A 17,784-nucleotide genomic window follows, 5' to 3' on the forward strand; every position below is an offset into this window, starting at 1 on the left:
TGAAAGAAATTGTATTTTTTTTTTTTACAGTTCTAACTTGCAATCTCCGTATTGGTTTAACCTAAACATTTATTTATTGTAGAGTGCAAATCGCATGTCCCACAAGTTGTGAGAGGCCCCTGGTGACTAGGTCCTTCCAAGATCCAAGGTGGGTGTGACCCCCAGATCCTATGTGGCTCTCCATCCATGATTTATTTGAAGTACAGTGGTGCCTCGCATTGTGACGTTAATTTGTTCCAGCGAAATCGCTGTTGAACGAAAACGTCGTAATGCGATATTAAAAAGCCCATAGAAACGCATTAAAATCTGATTAATGCGTTCCTAGGGGCTTCAAACTCACCGTTCAATGAAGATCTTCCATAGCGTGGCCATTTCCTCTGCCTGTTAAGCGAGGAATCCGTCCCAGAAAACAGCGGGCGGCCATTTTGTTTACCCGGTGGCCATTTTGAAACCGCCGATCAGCTGTGCGAAAATGGTCGCTTTGCGATGATCAGTTCCCGAAGCAGGGAACCAATCATCGCAGAGCGAAAATACCCCATAGGGAACATCGTAAAGCGATCGCAAAAACTTCGTCGCAAAGTGATTTCATCGCTAAACGGGGCGCTCGCTAAGTGAGGCACCACTGTATAAATAAATAGGTTATGTTTTTGTAGTCTCACAAAATGGCTTACACAGTTGCTCAGTTTGGGTGTCACATCAATCCAGGTATCCACAGGAATTCTGTTTTGTTGTTCACAAGCACATAGGTGACCAATCACTCTTGCTTCCAGAGAGCCATGACTTATTTAGTATGATGTTGAGACTTGGGAAGAGTTGACACTGTAGCTTGTTTCTCTCTCAGCAAACCAGCAAAAATAAATTGTGCGTTCTTTCTCTAGTTGAGAGAAAAACAAAATGAAGTTATGGCTCGTGCCAGGTTCAGCTGTCTTGGTAGATGTTTATGGTTTGTGTAGCTGCCGAAGTGATTAGACAGCATCTACTAGCACAGTATCTTACCCATAACAAATAATAAGCGCTTAAGAATTCTAGTCTGTTGTAACCTCCAGGCACAGATGAGAAGATGTATACGATTTGCAGCGTAGATTTAAATGAAGCCATCAGAGTCCAATATAGAAATGTGAAGTGGGTGGAATATCTCGGGAGTCCCACAGCCTAAAAAATGCCTTAAATAAAATCTGCCTGGAATAGCTGTGTTTCCTGGTGGAAAAGGCTTCACTAAAGAAAGCAGGTGTAATTCATTTGGAACTGAACAAAATATGCAAACATATCTGTAGCATTTGTAGAACAAACAGATACCCAGTCTACGAATCACCTGAGGGAATGGCATTAAATGCAACAATATAAAATCAAAATCAGCAGAAGTATTTAATGTCAACGTTCCTGTTCAACACCTTTAAATTGTGTATTTTTAAATGAAAATGTGTTACCTTAACCTGGAGCGAGAAAGGCCATTGCTCGGTGGGAGCATGTGTGCCTCATATTAAAAAAATGTCCTAGCTTCAATCCAGGTAGGACGGACTCCTGTCTGTCAGTGTAGACCGGTCTCAAGCAGATATTCTCCCAGCATTTTGGATTATGGATAGAGATGGAGGCATAGGCTGGGGTTAGGACCAGGGGTGAGCAATTAATTTCTGTAGCGGGGCGCATGAAAAATCTGAACCAACTTTACTTAAAAATGAAATGAAACAGTGATGTTATGATTGTTTTTATTTTAAACTTGTTCATCTTCACAAATACTAAACAGGTTTTTTTGCGGTATGTTAAAGATAAGCAACTGATCGACTTTAGACAAAAAGCTATAAATGGTTTTGATGTTTAACTTGTTCAGTGAGAAAAATCCAGTCTGTCTTGGGCTTGAACAAGTGTTTGACTGGAGCGACGACCGGCGGGCCGGACAGGAGCGGCTCGCGGGCCGTATGTGGCCCTCGGGCTGCACTTTGACCAGATCTGGTATACAAATATTCCCGCACAGCTGGATGTAACTCACGCGTCCGGCGGCAGCCACCTCAATCAGCTTTCCAATCGCTCCTGGAGCACCGCTCTCTTGTCACTCGTCTAGCCACTTGGAAGCTGTAAAGGGAGACCCGTCCTCCCTCCCCCTGCCTAGAGTTGGCAAGACGAGCAGAAAGAGAGTGGTACTCGGGGAGAGATTGGAAGCTGACTGAGGCTGCCGCCGCTTCCAGATGTGTGAGAGGACAGCTGGACGAATACCCCCATCTCTAATCATGGTACTCACCATCCCTGACAAGAAGCTGTATTGGCAGGAACTGATGGAAGTGATAGTTCAAAACATCTGGAACAAGACTGCTCTGCTAGCAAGCATACTTAGTTTACATAATTAAGACCCTAAGTTCAATCCATGCAGGACGAAAACTTTCCTAGCCTGAAGTTTCAGCAAAGTCTCAGCCTGTCATGCTTTCCTATGGAGCATGAATATGGATTTTTATTGCTTAAAAGTTGGACAGGGGTCTTCATTTGGTGAATGAAGTCTTCATTTTCCAAAAGGGCTGAAATGGAAAAGACAGAACAGTCCCTGAATTAGTACCCTTCCTACTCTTTGCCAGGTTGGTGGGTAGCTCCCCTTCCATGTCTGTATCCATCAACTCCATGCAGACAGTCTGAAGCTCAACGGAGTTTATTGGAACCAGGAGAAGGGGAAACAACAGCTCCAGGAAGGGTTTTTCAGTTGTCTCTTACTTTATTAACATAACTACAATATACAAACACAACATAAGGGGGGTGACAGAAAAAAATGTGCATATTTAATATATAAAACAACTCAAAAAACTTTTTTAAAAAAACTAAAATTGATGTACCCACAACCAGGACCAGTAGAGATATAATTGCTCCCAATTTTTTTATTATGTTGCCCCATAATCCTTCCAAAATAACAATATCTCTTGTTTGGGTAGGTAACCTTTGCCTTTCAGTAATACAGAGTTCAATAAATCTTGCCATATTTCAACAAACATACTTTAATCAATCCCCTTTTAAATTTTGCATCCCGTGTCAAATTATCATTGACTGCTGTTTTCCAGGCTTCATTATATCATTCAATTAATTGAAACTTATACTTCGGTTTCCAGTTTCTCACAATCACTAATCTGGAAGTGTTACCGTATTCATAATTAGCTCTCTTTTTTTTTCCAATCACACCATTTTTCAAAAATAAAAATGTAATTTTTGGAGAAACTTCTGTTGTTTGTGCAATTTCCCCCCGTTTCTTTAAATACTAACTTCAAACATTTCAATACTGTACTACTTCACACTCCCACCACATATGGAAATAGGTACTTACATCTTGTCCATATCTGCGGCATATAGAGTATTTACAACCCATAAGATTTAACTTCACAGTTGTCAAATGCCATCTCCCTATTATTATTTTTTTATTTTACACAGACATTAATTTTAAAATTCTCTTTTCCATATACTATTCTACATGTTGGTACTTATTTCCTTAGCCAGATCTGTTTCCCTTACTGCTTTTAGGGCTTCTTGATAACCCATTTCTTTCTCTCTTTGAATTTCCTCAAACTTTGTTATCCTCCACCATCTCCCATTTTGCTTTTCCCATTCTTTTGTCCATTGAACTGCTTCACATTAATCACATTAGGACCACACACCAGAAAGACCGCTGTTAACAACTGTTAATCACCCATGATAATGGGTGGAGAAGGACTGCAGAAGTGGGATTTTCACTCAAGCCCCCCCCTCCTTCGTCCTATTCAGACCAGGGGAAAGTGAAAACAACGTGGAGGATATATCAGAGATCTCCTGCCAACTCTCTCCAGACTGAAGAAGCTACTTGGATGTGTAGTGAAATATTTCAACCGAATAAGAAAGAAGTCCAGTTGCCATGATTCAACTTCCAGATAACCTCACCTGGATGACCGAGAATCTTCACAGATACATTAATTCATGTTATTTTCCTACCTTCTTTTTTTCTTTAGAATTTATTTTCTCCTACCAATCTTTTAATCTACAAGTGCGTCTTATGGTGCGAAAAATACGGTATATACAGTGGTGCCTTGCAAGACAAAATTAATCTGTTCCGTGGTTAATGCCGTCTAGCGAAAATTTCTTACGTACAACGTTTCAAACCTTGATGGATTTTGTCTCTTCTAATTTTGTGTCTTCCTCTGACATAGTCAGATAATTCATGTGCCAGTTCATTTGTTAGACATGTAAAAACCAGAAGAACCTTTCGGGCCCTTTTGTTTGGGGTTTAGCTATTCATTTTCCGACTGGCACTCATCTAAAACCCCTAAAGAACTTTAAAAAAAAACTCCAAAAAAAGCAGGGGCAAGGCAACGGACACAATAATCTCTTCCAGAAGCAGGCAAGAACAGTAAATGAGAAAAATCATCAGTATCATCAGACCTATCCAGGCACCAGTACTTTTATATATATTTATTTTTATAATATTCAAATTGTAGTCGTCATCAACACCATAGTGTCATCATAATCAGGCATCTCTGCAGATGAGAAAGAAAAAATATCACATCATCAGTCATCTAGGCAGTGGCACAACTCTTTACGAATTACCTTGATGGTTGGCACTGGTGCCAATGAGCCCATCTCCTTGTTCCTCAGTCATTCGTGAACTGCACAGACACAGCACACCCCACCAGCCTCCTTTGCTGGAAGTTCTCTGACAACCCAGATAGCCTACCTTTGTACAGTGCAAGAGAGGAGGCTGGTTGGCCTTAACAGTGGTTGAGGAGTGAATGGATTTAACCAGCTGGCATCCTGCAGAGCCCTCCGTTTCCTTCCTGTCCCCTCCAGTTTGGTAGCTGGTTCCTGGCAAGCAGCTGTCTGTTGCCTGTCCGTGCGGCCAAGTGGCCAAACTCAAGTCACATCGTAGGCCAGTCCTGTTCATCCACACAGATCAACAGTTACAGACTAGGTAACAAGAACAATAAAAAGCAAGAAGACCTCGGATCTGTTGCTGCACAGACAGAACAAACCAAACCCATCTCCCATGGCATCAGGCAGGCAAGCTCCGGCGCCAAGCACAGCAGCATCTCTCTTCTTAGCTCCCCCTTCTACCAACTCCAGGTTCCCATTTTTTTTATGGTCCTCTGTTTCAATTTCACTCCCACAAAATTGTGTCCTGACAAAGCCAATACAAATTTGACTCTGCCATGCGATCATCTGCCGGCAATGCTGTGCCACTCACCGTGTAGCAGCTGTGTAGGTGCTCTGCATTTTTATATCCAGAGTTCAAGAAGGGTGACAGTCTTTTAAAACACTTCCTAGCTGTCTACAGTGGAGTCTAGGGATTGTTTTAAAAATACTTCTAGTACAAGGAGAGAAGGAAAGTGTTTTTTTCTGCAGTGGGAAGACCTTTCCTCTTTTGTTTTTGTTTGTTTAAAGGGCAGCTAAGGAAAATGCTACCTTTTTTTTTCTTCCTAGACAAATCCTAACATTTTTACCTTTTTTTCCTCCTACATAGCTTGTCATTTTACGTTTCTTAACGACAACTTTTCAGTTTATCTTTATCCTACAGCTCTTTTATTTTTTTACCCCTTTCCCTACAAATCTTTCCATTTTACCTTTCCTACTAACATCGCCTTCCATTCTACTAGAACTGTGCCACTGGGAGCAGTGGCATAGCGTGCTTGGGGGGGGCACAGGGGCGATCACCCTCGGTGCCAAATTTTTAGGGGGCATGAACTTTGGACATCCCACTCCAATCATTTGGCTTTGTTTGGGGCCGTGGGACAAAGAAGCCTTCCTCATCGGAGAGGTTTCGGTGCCGCCGAGTCTGCTTTGGTGTCGGTCCCAGAGTTCACCCTAAGAGCGGAAGGAGGCACTGGGAGCAAAGCTAGGCGGCAGCAACCTTAGCCACCTGCCCTCTGTGTATCCTGGGTGAGAGAAGAAACCCCTTCTAGCCGCCGGACACTAGCCTAGTGGCCAGACTTTCAGCCAACTCTGCCTAGCGAGTGAGGGAGACGCTCTTCGAGAAGGCCGAAATGATAAAGGCGCAAAGACTGCCCCCTTCCCCTGCCGCCACTTCCCCGTGTTGAATCCCTGAGGTTCAAGGGGAGCGACTAGGGGCTAGAAGGGGAGGCCTTCCACGTTTCCAGACTAAGGCAGGACATTCTCCTTTGTCAGCTCCTGGACCGAAGCAGGCTGGCTGGCTGGGCTTGCCCAGAGACCTTCTCGCCGGCCCAGGCCCCCTCCTTCCCAAGGCGAGGGCTTCTGAGGGCTTGGCGAGTCGTGGCTTTTCTCCCAACGGGGAGCCTCGGAGTAGAGCCGGGACTGCCTTGGCCGTTCATTCGATTGGCTTGGCTTGGCGGTGGGGAGGGAGTGGTGTGGCTGGAGAGGGGGCACCGGGCGCCAGACTTGTGCTTTCTTTCTGCTTGGGCCCCCTCTTTTCCTCTGGCTATCGGGGGCCAGGTTTTTTGAACCCCCTCAGGGAACTGGGAGAAGGTGATCTCAGACAGGCCAGGCTCTCTCCCCCCTCCTTCCCTCCTGTGACACACTCTGCAGGCCCATGTTCTCTCCCTCCAGTGGCTGGGGGGTGTGTGCTTGGGGATGTCCAGCCGGGTAGTGAGTGAGGGGGCTGTGTTGGCCTGGGGATTTCGTGCCCCATGAGAAGAACAGGCAGCTTCATTGTGGGAAGCTTTCCATACTCATGGAAAGGGAAACCAGCTGGGCTGTTTTCTCCCTCCTCCCCGCTTTTGGCTTGGGAATGAATTTTGGGAGGATGGAGGCCTCCGGGGGGGGGGGACAACAGGGAGGTGAACTCCTTAGCCTCTGTTCTCTCCCAAGTCCAGAACTGGAGGGGGGGGTGTCTTGGGAGAAAGAGAGTAGCCAGCCCCAGCCTTGTGGGTGTCCGTGGTGCTTGTGGGGTACAAATGTTGAGGTTGAGAGGAGCAGCTCCCCTCATCACCACAATGAGCTCTTTTTCAGGTGGGACTTGTTCGCAAGGCAGCTTCTTGGATGCCCGGGTCAGATTTCTGGGTAAAAAAGGCTCCGAGCGCCTCAGGAGCCCCTCTTCCCCCTCCCCCCCTCTTCTTTCCTCCCCCCCCCCAGCCTCTCTTGTTCTTTGTATATTGCATGTGGCCATTTTTTCCCAGAGTTCCCTTATTGCCATCTCTTCGTTAGGATCAAGTTAAGGACGGCTGCTCTTCTAGTCTGTGTCTCTGCTTTTGTAGGAGAAAATCATCAGCCAGGAATTTCTTGGAAGGTCCATATTTGGCAGAATATTAGGATAGTTAAGATTTCCCATTACTCCTACACTGTGTTTCTGTGAAATTCTTGCAGTTTGTTCTTCGTCTCTATCTTCTCCTTGACTGGGTAAAAGGAACGTGGTCGTTTGCTCTTGCTACCATGCTGCTTTTATTTTTCACCCCAATTATATTAATTCAAATGCTCTCTATAGGATAACATTGTCCCTATTTTCAAAAACGGCTTGGGCCCTGGATACTTGAAGGACCGCCTCCTTCCATATGAGCCTACCCGGCTGTTAAGATCTAGCCAGGGGGCCCTTTTGAAAGAGCCATCCCTCAAGGAGGTAAGAGGGATGGCTTGTAGACAAAGGGCCTTCTCGGCAGCTGCCCCCAGACTATGGAACGCCCTCCCAACTGAAATTCGCCTGGCGCCGACACTGATGATATTTCGGCGCCAGGTCAAAACCTTCCTGTTCCAGAAGGCTTTTAATTGAAATAACATTAACTGTGGGTCTTAATGATGGCAATTTTTAATTGTATTTTAATTGTATTTTAATTGTATTTTAATCATTTTATTTTATTCCATTGAATTTTAATTGTTGTAAGCCGCCCAGAGACCTTTGGGTAGAGTGGGCGGCATATAAATTAAATAAATAAATAAATAAATAAATAAATAAATAAATAAATAAATAAATAAATAAATAAAAAGGGCAAAAGGATGAACCTGGGAACTACAGACCACTCAGTCTGACATCAATCTCTGGGAAAATTCTGGAGCAGATTTATAAAGTAGTCACTCGGCAAGCAACCTTGAAAACAACGATAACCTCGCTGGTGGATAGTGGGAATACTGTAGACATCCTGTAGAATGAGAAGGATCTTAGAATTGTTGCAGATCACAATCTGAATATGGGTCAACAGTGTGATATGGCTGCAAAAAAAATATAAATGCTAGTTTACTTTGCATTAACAGAAATGTAGTCTCCAAATCCTTGTTCTCTATTCGGCACTGGTTAGGCCCCATCTGGAGTATTGTTCCCAGTTCTGGACACCGTGCTTTATGAAGGATGCCGACAAACTGGAGCAAGTTCAGAAGAGGGCAAGAAACATGATCAGGGGGCTGGAAACCAAGACTGAAATAACTAGACATGTTTAGTTTTTTGAAAATAAGGCTGTGGGGATGTTGCAAAAATCTGCCAGGTAATTAACTCTGGCAGGCAGAAATCCAAACAAGCCTAAAAGAAGCGAGGAAAAAAAGCACAACACACCAATTAAGAGGAAAGGATTTCTTCTGCACAGAATGGAGGCACCCGGGACCTCTGAGTCCAAATCAGGGCCTCTCCACATGACTTATCTACACAATTTAAATAGATGAAAACTGCACATACAGTACATACATTAATTATTAACTCTTCTAATGGTTTTGCATGTTGCTTTGTTGTGATTATGTATGTTATACATTATATTCATATTCCCCAGGTAAACATTTCTTACAATTCAGGTTCTGCTCTGAATTAATCTCCTTTGAATACTCAAGTGTCTCATTCCCATCATTATCTCTAAATTGGTCTTTACAGTTCTCCCAGCCAGCTGTGAAGACTAGCACATTCCAGCTTGTTTATCTGCCTCCGCATGCCCCAGCTTGTATACCTGGCCCTCTCCTCACTTTCTTGGCTAATATATTTTAACTAACTGGTAACAAGCTGATTTTTACTAGAGAGACACGATGGCACTCTTCAAATACTTGAAAGGTTGTCACCCAGAGGAGGAGCGGGATCTGTTCTCAATTAGAGATGGGCACGAAATTGGCAGTTCGTGCCAGTTTGTTTTTCAGCCAAACAGGTGTTTGGCACTGCCTTGTGCAGCCTCCTTCAGTGGATGCCGCTCAGAGTCAGTGGGTGCCGCCCAGTTCAGCAATTTCTGCCGATTTCTGTTCTTGATCATCCCAGAGTGTGGAATATGCAAGAATGGATTCAAGGTACAGGAAGCTAGATTTCAGTTGAATGTTAGGAAAAACCTCCTATGTAACTGTTAGATCAATATAACAATGGAAATACAGTGGCGCCTCGCTTAACGATGTTAATTCATTCCGAAAAATCGCTGCTAAGCGATTTCATCGCTAAGCAAAACACGATTTCCCATTGAAATGCATTGAAAACCGGATAATCGGTTCCAATAGGAACAAATTGCTGTCCTTAAGCGAAAATCGCCATAGGAAACATCGCTAAACGAAACGCAGTTCCCCAATTGAAATGCATTGAAACCTATTCAATGCATCTCAGTGGGGAAAAAAATAAAACAACAAATTAAAAAAGAGTCAGAACAAAGTCACATTTGGTTAACAAAGGGTTTATTAAGTGCACTTTATGATTTCAAACATTTTAAACAGTAAACTTTAACTTTATAAATAACAGGAAAACATTTTAAAAACAGCAAACATGAGGCTGTTTAAACCATCGTTAAGCGAAACAGGGGACCCAAAATTTAATCGCTATGCGAAGCATGGTCCCAACCATCGCTAAGTGAAAATCACCCATAGGGACCATCGCTAAACGAAATGCAAAAATACTCCAAAAAGTCATCGCTATGCGATTTCATCGCTAAACGGAGCACCCGTTAAGCGAGGCACCACTGTAATGTGGGAAGCAATCACAAGAAAATTAGACACTCCGTCAAATATACTTCTGTTTGGATCGCTGCCTTGAGCAGAAGGTTTGACTTAATGACCCAGTACGTCCCATTATTCTGCAATTCTATGAAACCTTCCTCCTTGTTCAGTCAGAGGAAATGACGATGAAAGGCGATCATCTCACTGATGAAAGCTGTGATTTTTCCAATCCAGCATTCTTTGTATGGCCCGGCCTTCCTTACCTATCTGCATAGAACCAGAAAAGAAGAAGAAAAAGCTTCCGGTATCGTCTGCTGCTTTGCAGGCGAGCAAACCTGCTTCCCACCCACCTTCTCTCCACCAAAGTAGGTGCCCTGCTTTTGCCTTGTGATTTGGATGGCACACTAGCCTCAACTTCCTCTGCCAGCGTTGCTGCATCATTGGTTTGGCTATAGTGTCGGCTCATGCTTGAGTTGGAGAACTGCCCAATTCAAGTGCTGGACAGCTTGCACACTGGCAGTTCTCCTGATCCGTCTCAAAAGTGCCTCCAGATGTCATCGGTTCTCTTGTGCCCACGGGTGACACATCCCGATGAGATGTTTTGCTGCAGCAGGAGCTGATAGACTCTTTCCCATGCAGGCTTCAGTCCTAACATTAAGGGCAGATGAGTGGACCTGATCCACTGGCTTATGCCAGGAAGAGAAATCCCCATCTCCAGCACCATATTCTTCCTATTCTCCCTTTCCTCTCTCCTTCCCCCCTTACAACAACCACAGTGGGTTCACCAGAGAAGGTCCAGCTAGAGCACCTGAAACATTGACTCACCCAAGCCAAGGGAAATCCATTCTCCCTAAGCCTGGCTGGGGCTGAAGCTACCTTCTCTTTGCTTCCTTCAAAAAAGCAGAAGGTTGGACCAGTACAGTAGGTACTGTATCTTGAGTTGCCACCTCTAGAGTAGAATGAGTGGGGATCCTTTGAGCCCTGGCAGAGTCCAGTCTTCCAGGTGGTGCTCCAGAATCTAACTTCCTGATGCAAACTCTGCCCATACATGACCCTCTTCCTCTCATAATCACAACTGGCACCATTGCAATGAACATCAGCCCATTTTTTTCCTAAGCCTGATGAATTAAAAAAAAATTGGATGCACAAGTTGTACCTGAACGAACACATACTAGCACTGCCCTAACACAGCTAGCCTAAAGAGCCAGCCATCTAACAGCGCCATCCACTGTGTCTGGCTGCCAGGCAGACACCAACCCAGATGATTTGAAAAAAACAAATACTTCCAAATTGCAGAGAACAGCCACCTAACTACCCTGCAGGTGGGTCAGCCTATCCTGCATTCACCCAACTAAGGTGAACGCAGGCCAGATCTCGAAGAGCAAAAAGGATCACCGAAAACATAAAAAGCAGAGAAAGCCTTTGCCAAACCCCCAGCACACTCAGAATGCAGAAAAATGTTCTTCCAGCCAAGAAGATAGTGATCCAAGTACAGTGGTGCCCCGCATAGCGACATTAATCCGTTCCAAGATTAACATCGCTATCCGGAATGTCGCTAAACGGAAAGAAAAACCCCATAGGAACACATTAAACTCCGTTTAATGCGTTCTTATGGGGGGGGAACTCACAGTTGAGCGAAGATCCTCCATAGCGCCGCCATTTTCGTTGCCTCGGTAAGCGAGGGCAGCGTGCGAAAACGCTGCAGGCGGCCATTTTGTGCACCCAGTGACCATTTTGAAACCACCGATCAGCTGTTTAAAAAAACATTGCAATGCGAAGATCGGTAAGCAAAACGCTTACTGATCATTGCAACGCGATTTTCATCCATTTAGATCATCGCAATGCGATCGCATTAGCGATTGCAAAAAACGCATCACTATGCGAATTTGTCGTTAAACGGTGCGCTCGTTATGCGAGGCACCACTGTACTCCCTGGCACATAGGCCATTAGGCTACCAAACTGCCAGTCCCACTGGCTCTAGTGCACATGGAAGAAAAGGAAAACACCATCACTCCTCCACTAAGAACCCATTCAGAAAGCATCAAAGCAGATTAGAAAAGGACAGCACCTCCACAGAACAGAGCGCTTGTAGGCTGTGAGCGCAATATGCAAAAAGTAAGAAAGCAATCCCCTTCCCTGGCCCACACACAGCGCCACTGAAGAGCACAAAAATAAACACACCTTTTGTAAAAGAATAAATCATAGTAAAGACACAGGAAAATACTAGCAACCATCTAGGAGTGTGAACGACAGATCTGGAAAGAACACAACCCCTGAAAAAACGTCAGTCAGGGGAAAAAAGTAGTACAGGAATATATTGTAAAATATTGAAGCAATCCAACTTTAAACAGTAGGAACCAAATGATGATTCAGTGACCAAGCAGTTCAGCCTCCAAGTGATTTAAGCAAGGAGGACCCTGAAGAAGGCAATAGGAGGGAAAAAAAGTAAAACAGTAAATATATGTATATAATCAGACAGACACCTTCAATTCTCTCTCCCAACCCTGTTCCTAAAAACAGAAAAAGAAAAAGAAAACCAAGGGCAAGAAATATGATCAAATCAACCCCTGCAACCTAACGCCTGGAATGTGTGCCTGGGGATTTTATTCTCCACCACAACTACGACTGCTTTGATAAATGATGATGCCTCAGCAAGACATCCAGGGTAACAGAGGCATGCGTGGCACAAATTTCCCAACAACGACAATAACAAAAGACAGGCTAGAAATGGACATTGTTTTGTGTGTGGTTGTTAAAGGATAAGTCCAATCCCAAACTAAAGACATGGCAAAACAGATGACAAGCATGGTAAAGAGGAATAAAGGAATAAAAACAAAGTAAAAGCACTGGAGAAAAATAAGCAGATAATGATAATCCAATTCAAAATGGAGGCAGGTGGCCAGGCAGCCCATTTGCTCAGCATACAACTAAAACCCTCAGGGATTAAGCAACAGCAAAGCACCCCCATTGCTATGTTTGAGTATCTGTCAAAGATTCAAACTTCCCTCCCCATTCCTCCACTGTGTTCGGATTGGCAGCTTGATAGCCCTCACCATGAGGCTTGTGATGCTGTCAGTCAGAATAGGACATTTTTAAGATCTGGGGAGAAATGACAGAAACCCAGATGGTGACAGATCTCATTTGTCCCAATGGATCATTAGCAAGCACCTCTCATGTATTTGTTTTTAATTCTTCCTAACCCCAAAGCCCCATCCTGAATATCTTGTTTGTAGCTTCAGACTAGAGATGGGGATATTCGTATTGTAAATGGAATACGAATATCCCCATACCATCTGGACCTAAGGAGGGTCTGGCCCCCGGGACCGGATCTCTCCGCTCGCACATCCCGGCGCCACGAAGGTCCCGCTTTTCCTGCCAGTGGTGCTCAGAGCGCCACTGTCTTGCTGCGTGGCTGGCCAGCCCAGGCAGGGGGTGGGAGGACGAGTCTCCCCGCATGGCTGCTGTGTACAAATATTATGTTCATTTTTTGATCAGATTATTAAAGGAGCCTCATGGCACAGTGGTTAAACAGCAGTACTTCAGCCAAAACTCTTCTCTAGACTCGGGTTCAACCCTATGTGGCTAAGCTAGCTTGAGGTTCATTCAGCCTTCCATTCATCGGTCAGTAAACGGAGTGCCCATGTTGCTTGGAGGGGCAATGTGTAGCGTGCATAAATAAATTGTAAACCACCCAGAGAATGCTTTCTATAAGCAGCACATTTTGCTTTTTTATAAGGTTTGGTTTGGGGCAGGTTCCCTTTTCTATGTGTGAAGGATCTCAGTGAAGTGGTCCAGAGCTCTTCACATTTGATTGAGGCGATGCTTCTTTTGATATGGTGATTAATTTCACGATGAGAAAATTTATATGCAAAGTGGCTCATAATTGAGGTGCAATACCATTGTTTCTTAATGTGGAGATGGGGTCTTGCTTGGATGAAGTATTAGAACTCCTATTAAAGAAATAACAACACAAATAATCCTATAGTTCTTTCCTTTCCTTGTTCCTATTTTTGTTTTATTTTTATTTTGTTCTGTTCTTTTATAAACCTTTCTGGAGAAGTATGCCCTTCCCTTTCTTTCCCTTGCATTCATCTTGCCAGGTACTATTGTGGCTTTTAAAAAAAATTAACATTTTTTAGTGCTGGCTAAGAACCAATTTGAATTTCTGGCTAAGTGTAGTAAATTGCCAAAATGAAAGCAAAATGGTACATTGTCTGGCTGAAGCATGTTACAGTACTCATTTTAGGATAGGTCTTTAACACAGACTTTGCTTTTAAAGTACAGTGGTGCCCTGCTTGACGACGATAATCGTTCCAGCAAAATCACTATTAAGCGAAATTGTCGTCAAGCAAAAAAAAAAAATCCCCAATGGAATGCATTGAAAACCGGTCAGTGCGTTTCAATGGAGGAAATACCTCATCATCCAGCAAAGATTGCCCATAGAGAACCGCCGATCAGCTGCTCTAAATCGCTGTAATGCGAAGCTTCCGTCCGGAAAGCAGCCATTTTGAGAAGGGAGGAAAGCCATTTTGCGGAGCCAGAAAAAAACATCATTTTGCGAACAAACGGTTCGCGAAGCAGGCTCCTAATCAACATAAAGTGGATTTCCCCCATTGGAACCAAATGTCATCATCAAGCGATTTCGATGTCATGCGGGGTAAGCGTCTAGCGGGGCACCACTGTAGAAATGAAAGCATTATGTTCATGCTTGTCTCTGTGTAAGAGTGAATGAAATATCTGTGGCAGTCTTTGCATGTACTTTACTATCTTCCAAAATTACTTTTTTTCCCTTCAACAAGAAATGAACCCTTCTTACCAACCGCATTCAGCCTTTCTTTTTGTTAACATAACAGCCCTCGGGACCATCATGTTCTCACTAGAGATGGGCACAAACTAGAAAAAAGGAGGTTCGTCTTCATTCGTTGAAGTCCACGAACCAAGAATTTCTGAATTTTTCCCAGCGAACCATGAATTGGTTCATTGGCCCTATAAAAGCCCTCCCCCAAACCGGGCACCTAGAGACACCCCGTGCCCCCTCGCCCTGTCACCTCGCTCTTTGCTGCCAGTGCTGCTGCCTCCATCACTGCTGCCATCTTCAAAGACAGCCCCGACTGGCTCCTCCTCATTTCTTGCTTCATGCCCATCTCTAGTCCTTACTCATCCCTCTCTTATTATTAGCACAAGAGCTGCAGGATTAGGTTAAACGGCTTCTTAAGTTCTCTTGTTGTAGAAATGGGTACTGCATTATCCATTATGACGGGGAAACTTGTCTTCTGAGGCTGACTTTGATGTTTGCTTCTATGGAGATGCTGCATTTCACTCAAATTATTACTGTTATTATTTTCAGAGGCGGAACAGGAGTGGAAAGGCCCTTTCTACTTTATTCAAGGCGCAGACCCACAATTTGGACTGATGAAAGCCTATGCGATTGGGAACTGCAGTAGTGAAGGTGATGAATGGGCAGAGGAACTCAGATTAACCCGGCAAGCAGTGCAAGCAATCAATCAGCTGAACCCCAAACCAAAATTCTTTGTCCTGTGTGGGGATCTCATCCATGGCATGCCAGGTAGGGTGGTAAAAACTGACTGATGAAACATTTCTTTCTGAGTACTGTATGTCTGAGTACAGTGGTGCCTCGCATAGCGATCGCTCCGTATAGTGGTGAAATCACTTTGCGATGGACGTTTTGCCATTGCAAAAGCGATCACTTTGCGATGGTCCCTATGGGGAAATTTCGCTTTGCGATGATCGCAGGGAAGCTAAGCGAGGCACCACTGTACATTCATGACTAACAAATCGCCTGCGAGTTATGGGCAGCAACCCAAGCAGATCTGTGTGTAGTAACGTTGTTTGCCTAACAAGAATCTAAAGTTTCATTTAAAATGCATGAAGAACATTTGGCCTTCCACGCATTTTTGGATTTCAGTTTCCAGGAGCCCCAGCCAGCATAGCCAGTGGCAAGGGATTATGGTGGTGGTGATTCAATATATCTGGAAAGCTAATGTTTCCTTGACCCATGATTGCATTGAACATTTAAATGTTGCCTCTTTGTGGTCACATCAGTGCATTTTGAAAAAAACAACAACACAGCAATCGGAATCTGGCAAAATAATAAGTGCTGAAATAAATTTTGCCTCGGTATTACAGTAATGCTGGCCTCTAATACATAGGGATTTGTATTTTTTCTGTACAGAGAATATAATCAATTTGTTTGTTTTGCCTCTGGAAAAAAACTAAAGTGCCACCTGCTCTGGGTTGGCATGTACCACATCTGTTTACAAAACAAAACAGTGGCAGAATGAAGGCTGGAGATGGCAAGTTTGAGCAGTTCAAAATTCTCCCCCATCCCACTTCTGAAAGGAGTATAGGAAGCTGCCTCATCATGATTCAGAACAGTGGTCCATCTGATAGCTCTGTATCATCTATACCAGGTGTGGGTAGCTGTGGCCCTCTATTTTTTTCCCCTTACAACTTCCATCCTCCTTAGCAGAATAGCCAGTCTTTATGGATTATGGAAGTTGCAGCCCTACCACATCTGGAAGATGAGAGTTGATTTCAAAGCATCTGGAAGGCTGGTACTGACTGACTGCAGCTTCTTGAATTCTTGATTGCACTTCTTCCTGGTCCTAATTTGAAATTGAAAGGGTTCCGCCTGGGACCTTTTGTCCATAAAGCATGGACTCTAGCATCAAGCTATGAACTACCCTTAAATTGTGTTTTGGATCTCCTTGAACCTGTTCCCACTCCCGTGGCAAGAAGGGAGTACATAGCTGTTCCTTTGGAATTCTTGGAATTTGTTTTTCAGAGTTTTCATCTGTATCTTCTTCATTGGGCATTCAGTAGTAGACTCCAACTACTATGTTCCTTTTGCTTTTTGCCCCAATTATATTAATCCAGATGCTCTTGATAGGGCAACCAAGCTCATCCTCCTGCATTCCTATGCAGGATTATGTGTCTTTGCCTTACACTGCTACTCTGCCTCCTTTCTGTTTTTTTTTTAAATTTTATCCTTCAATTGCTGTATTCCAGTCACAGGAGTCATCCCACCAAGTTTCAGTTATCCCTATCAAGTCATATTTACCCTCCTGAACTAGGAGCTCTAGTTCTTCTTGTTTGTTTCCTATACTCCTGCCAATTCATATGTAGACACCAGAGATTGTATAATTTGTGGCCGTTTTTAAAAATATATTTTTATGTAGGTTCTTCTGGTATCTCTGATTTGCGATAGGACATAAAAAGCTATTTAAATCCTGAGAAGCCATTATATAGACTTGAGTTCTCTTATGCCAACTAGGACGTTATTCCTTGCTTCTTGAACCTGTGATGTCTAAACTGGAATGCTCTAATTTCGTAGGAGGCCACAAACTACAGTTTCCCAGATTTGATTTCATGGAAAGCTGGTTTAAGAAACTTATACGTCTTGGCTAAATTTAGATGTATGAGGTGGCTGCAACTCCAGTGTCCCCTGACTAATTAATGTCTTGGCTGGCTACAGTAACTGGTGTTCAACAATATCTAGAGAGCAATTAGTTGCCCCTGCCTAATTTATTGTGACACTTGAATTGGGCTAAAGTGTGTCGGCGTTTGGTAACATTAGACACATCATGATCTCTAGATTTAACTTGCCTCAGACAGTTGTTGCCCCATGGCACTTAAAGCACTCTCTGGGCGGTTTACAAGTTAATTATGCAGGCTACACATTGCCCCCCCCCCCCCCCAGCGAGCTGAGTATTCATTTTACCGACCTTGGAAGCATGGAAGGCTGAGTCAACCTTGAGCCGCTACCTGGGATTGGACCCCAGATCGTGAGCACAGTTTTAGCTGCAGGACAGCGGTTTAACCACTGCACCAACGAGGCTCCTATAAAGTGGTTTAAAATAACCTACCCAAAACTAAACATCACGGCAATTAGTGATTGCGGAAAGGCTGCATTTATGGATCCTGCAGTTTCTGCCTCTGAAATGACACTGGGGAGAATGTTCCAGGCTGCAGAA

At 43.9% G+C, this 17,784-nt stretch overlaps 1 protein-coding gene across 1 annotated transcript in view; it reads left to right on the forward strand.

The window, feature by feature from the left end:
• The window catches only part of CPPED1 (calcineurin like phosphoesterase domain containing 1), an 86,854-nt gene that overhangs the window by 9,321 nt on the left and 59,749 nt on the right, over window positions 1-17,784 (forward strand). Inside the window, exon 2 of the mRNA XM_020807817.3 lies at window positions 15,138-15,356. Coding sequence (XP_020663476.3) covers window positions 15,138-15,356 — 219 coding nt within the window. The remainder of the gene's footprint in view (window positions 1-15,137; window positions 15,357-17,784) is intronic.

This window comes from Pogona vitticeps, chromosome 13 (genome assembly GCF_051106095.1).
Source record: "Pogona vitticeps strain Pit_001003342236 chromosome 13, PviZW2.1, whole genome shotgun sequence".
Taxonomy (NCBI): domain Eukaryota; kingdom Metazoa; phylum Chordata; class Lepidosauria; order Squamata; family Agamidae; genus Pogona; species Pogona vitticeps.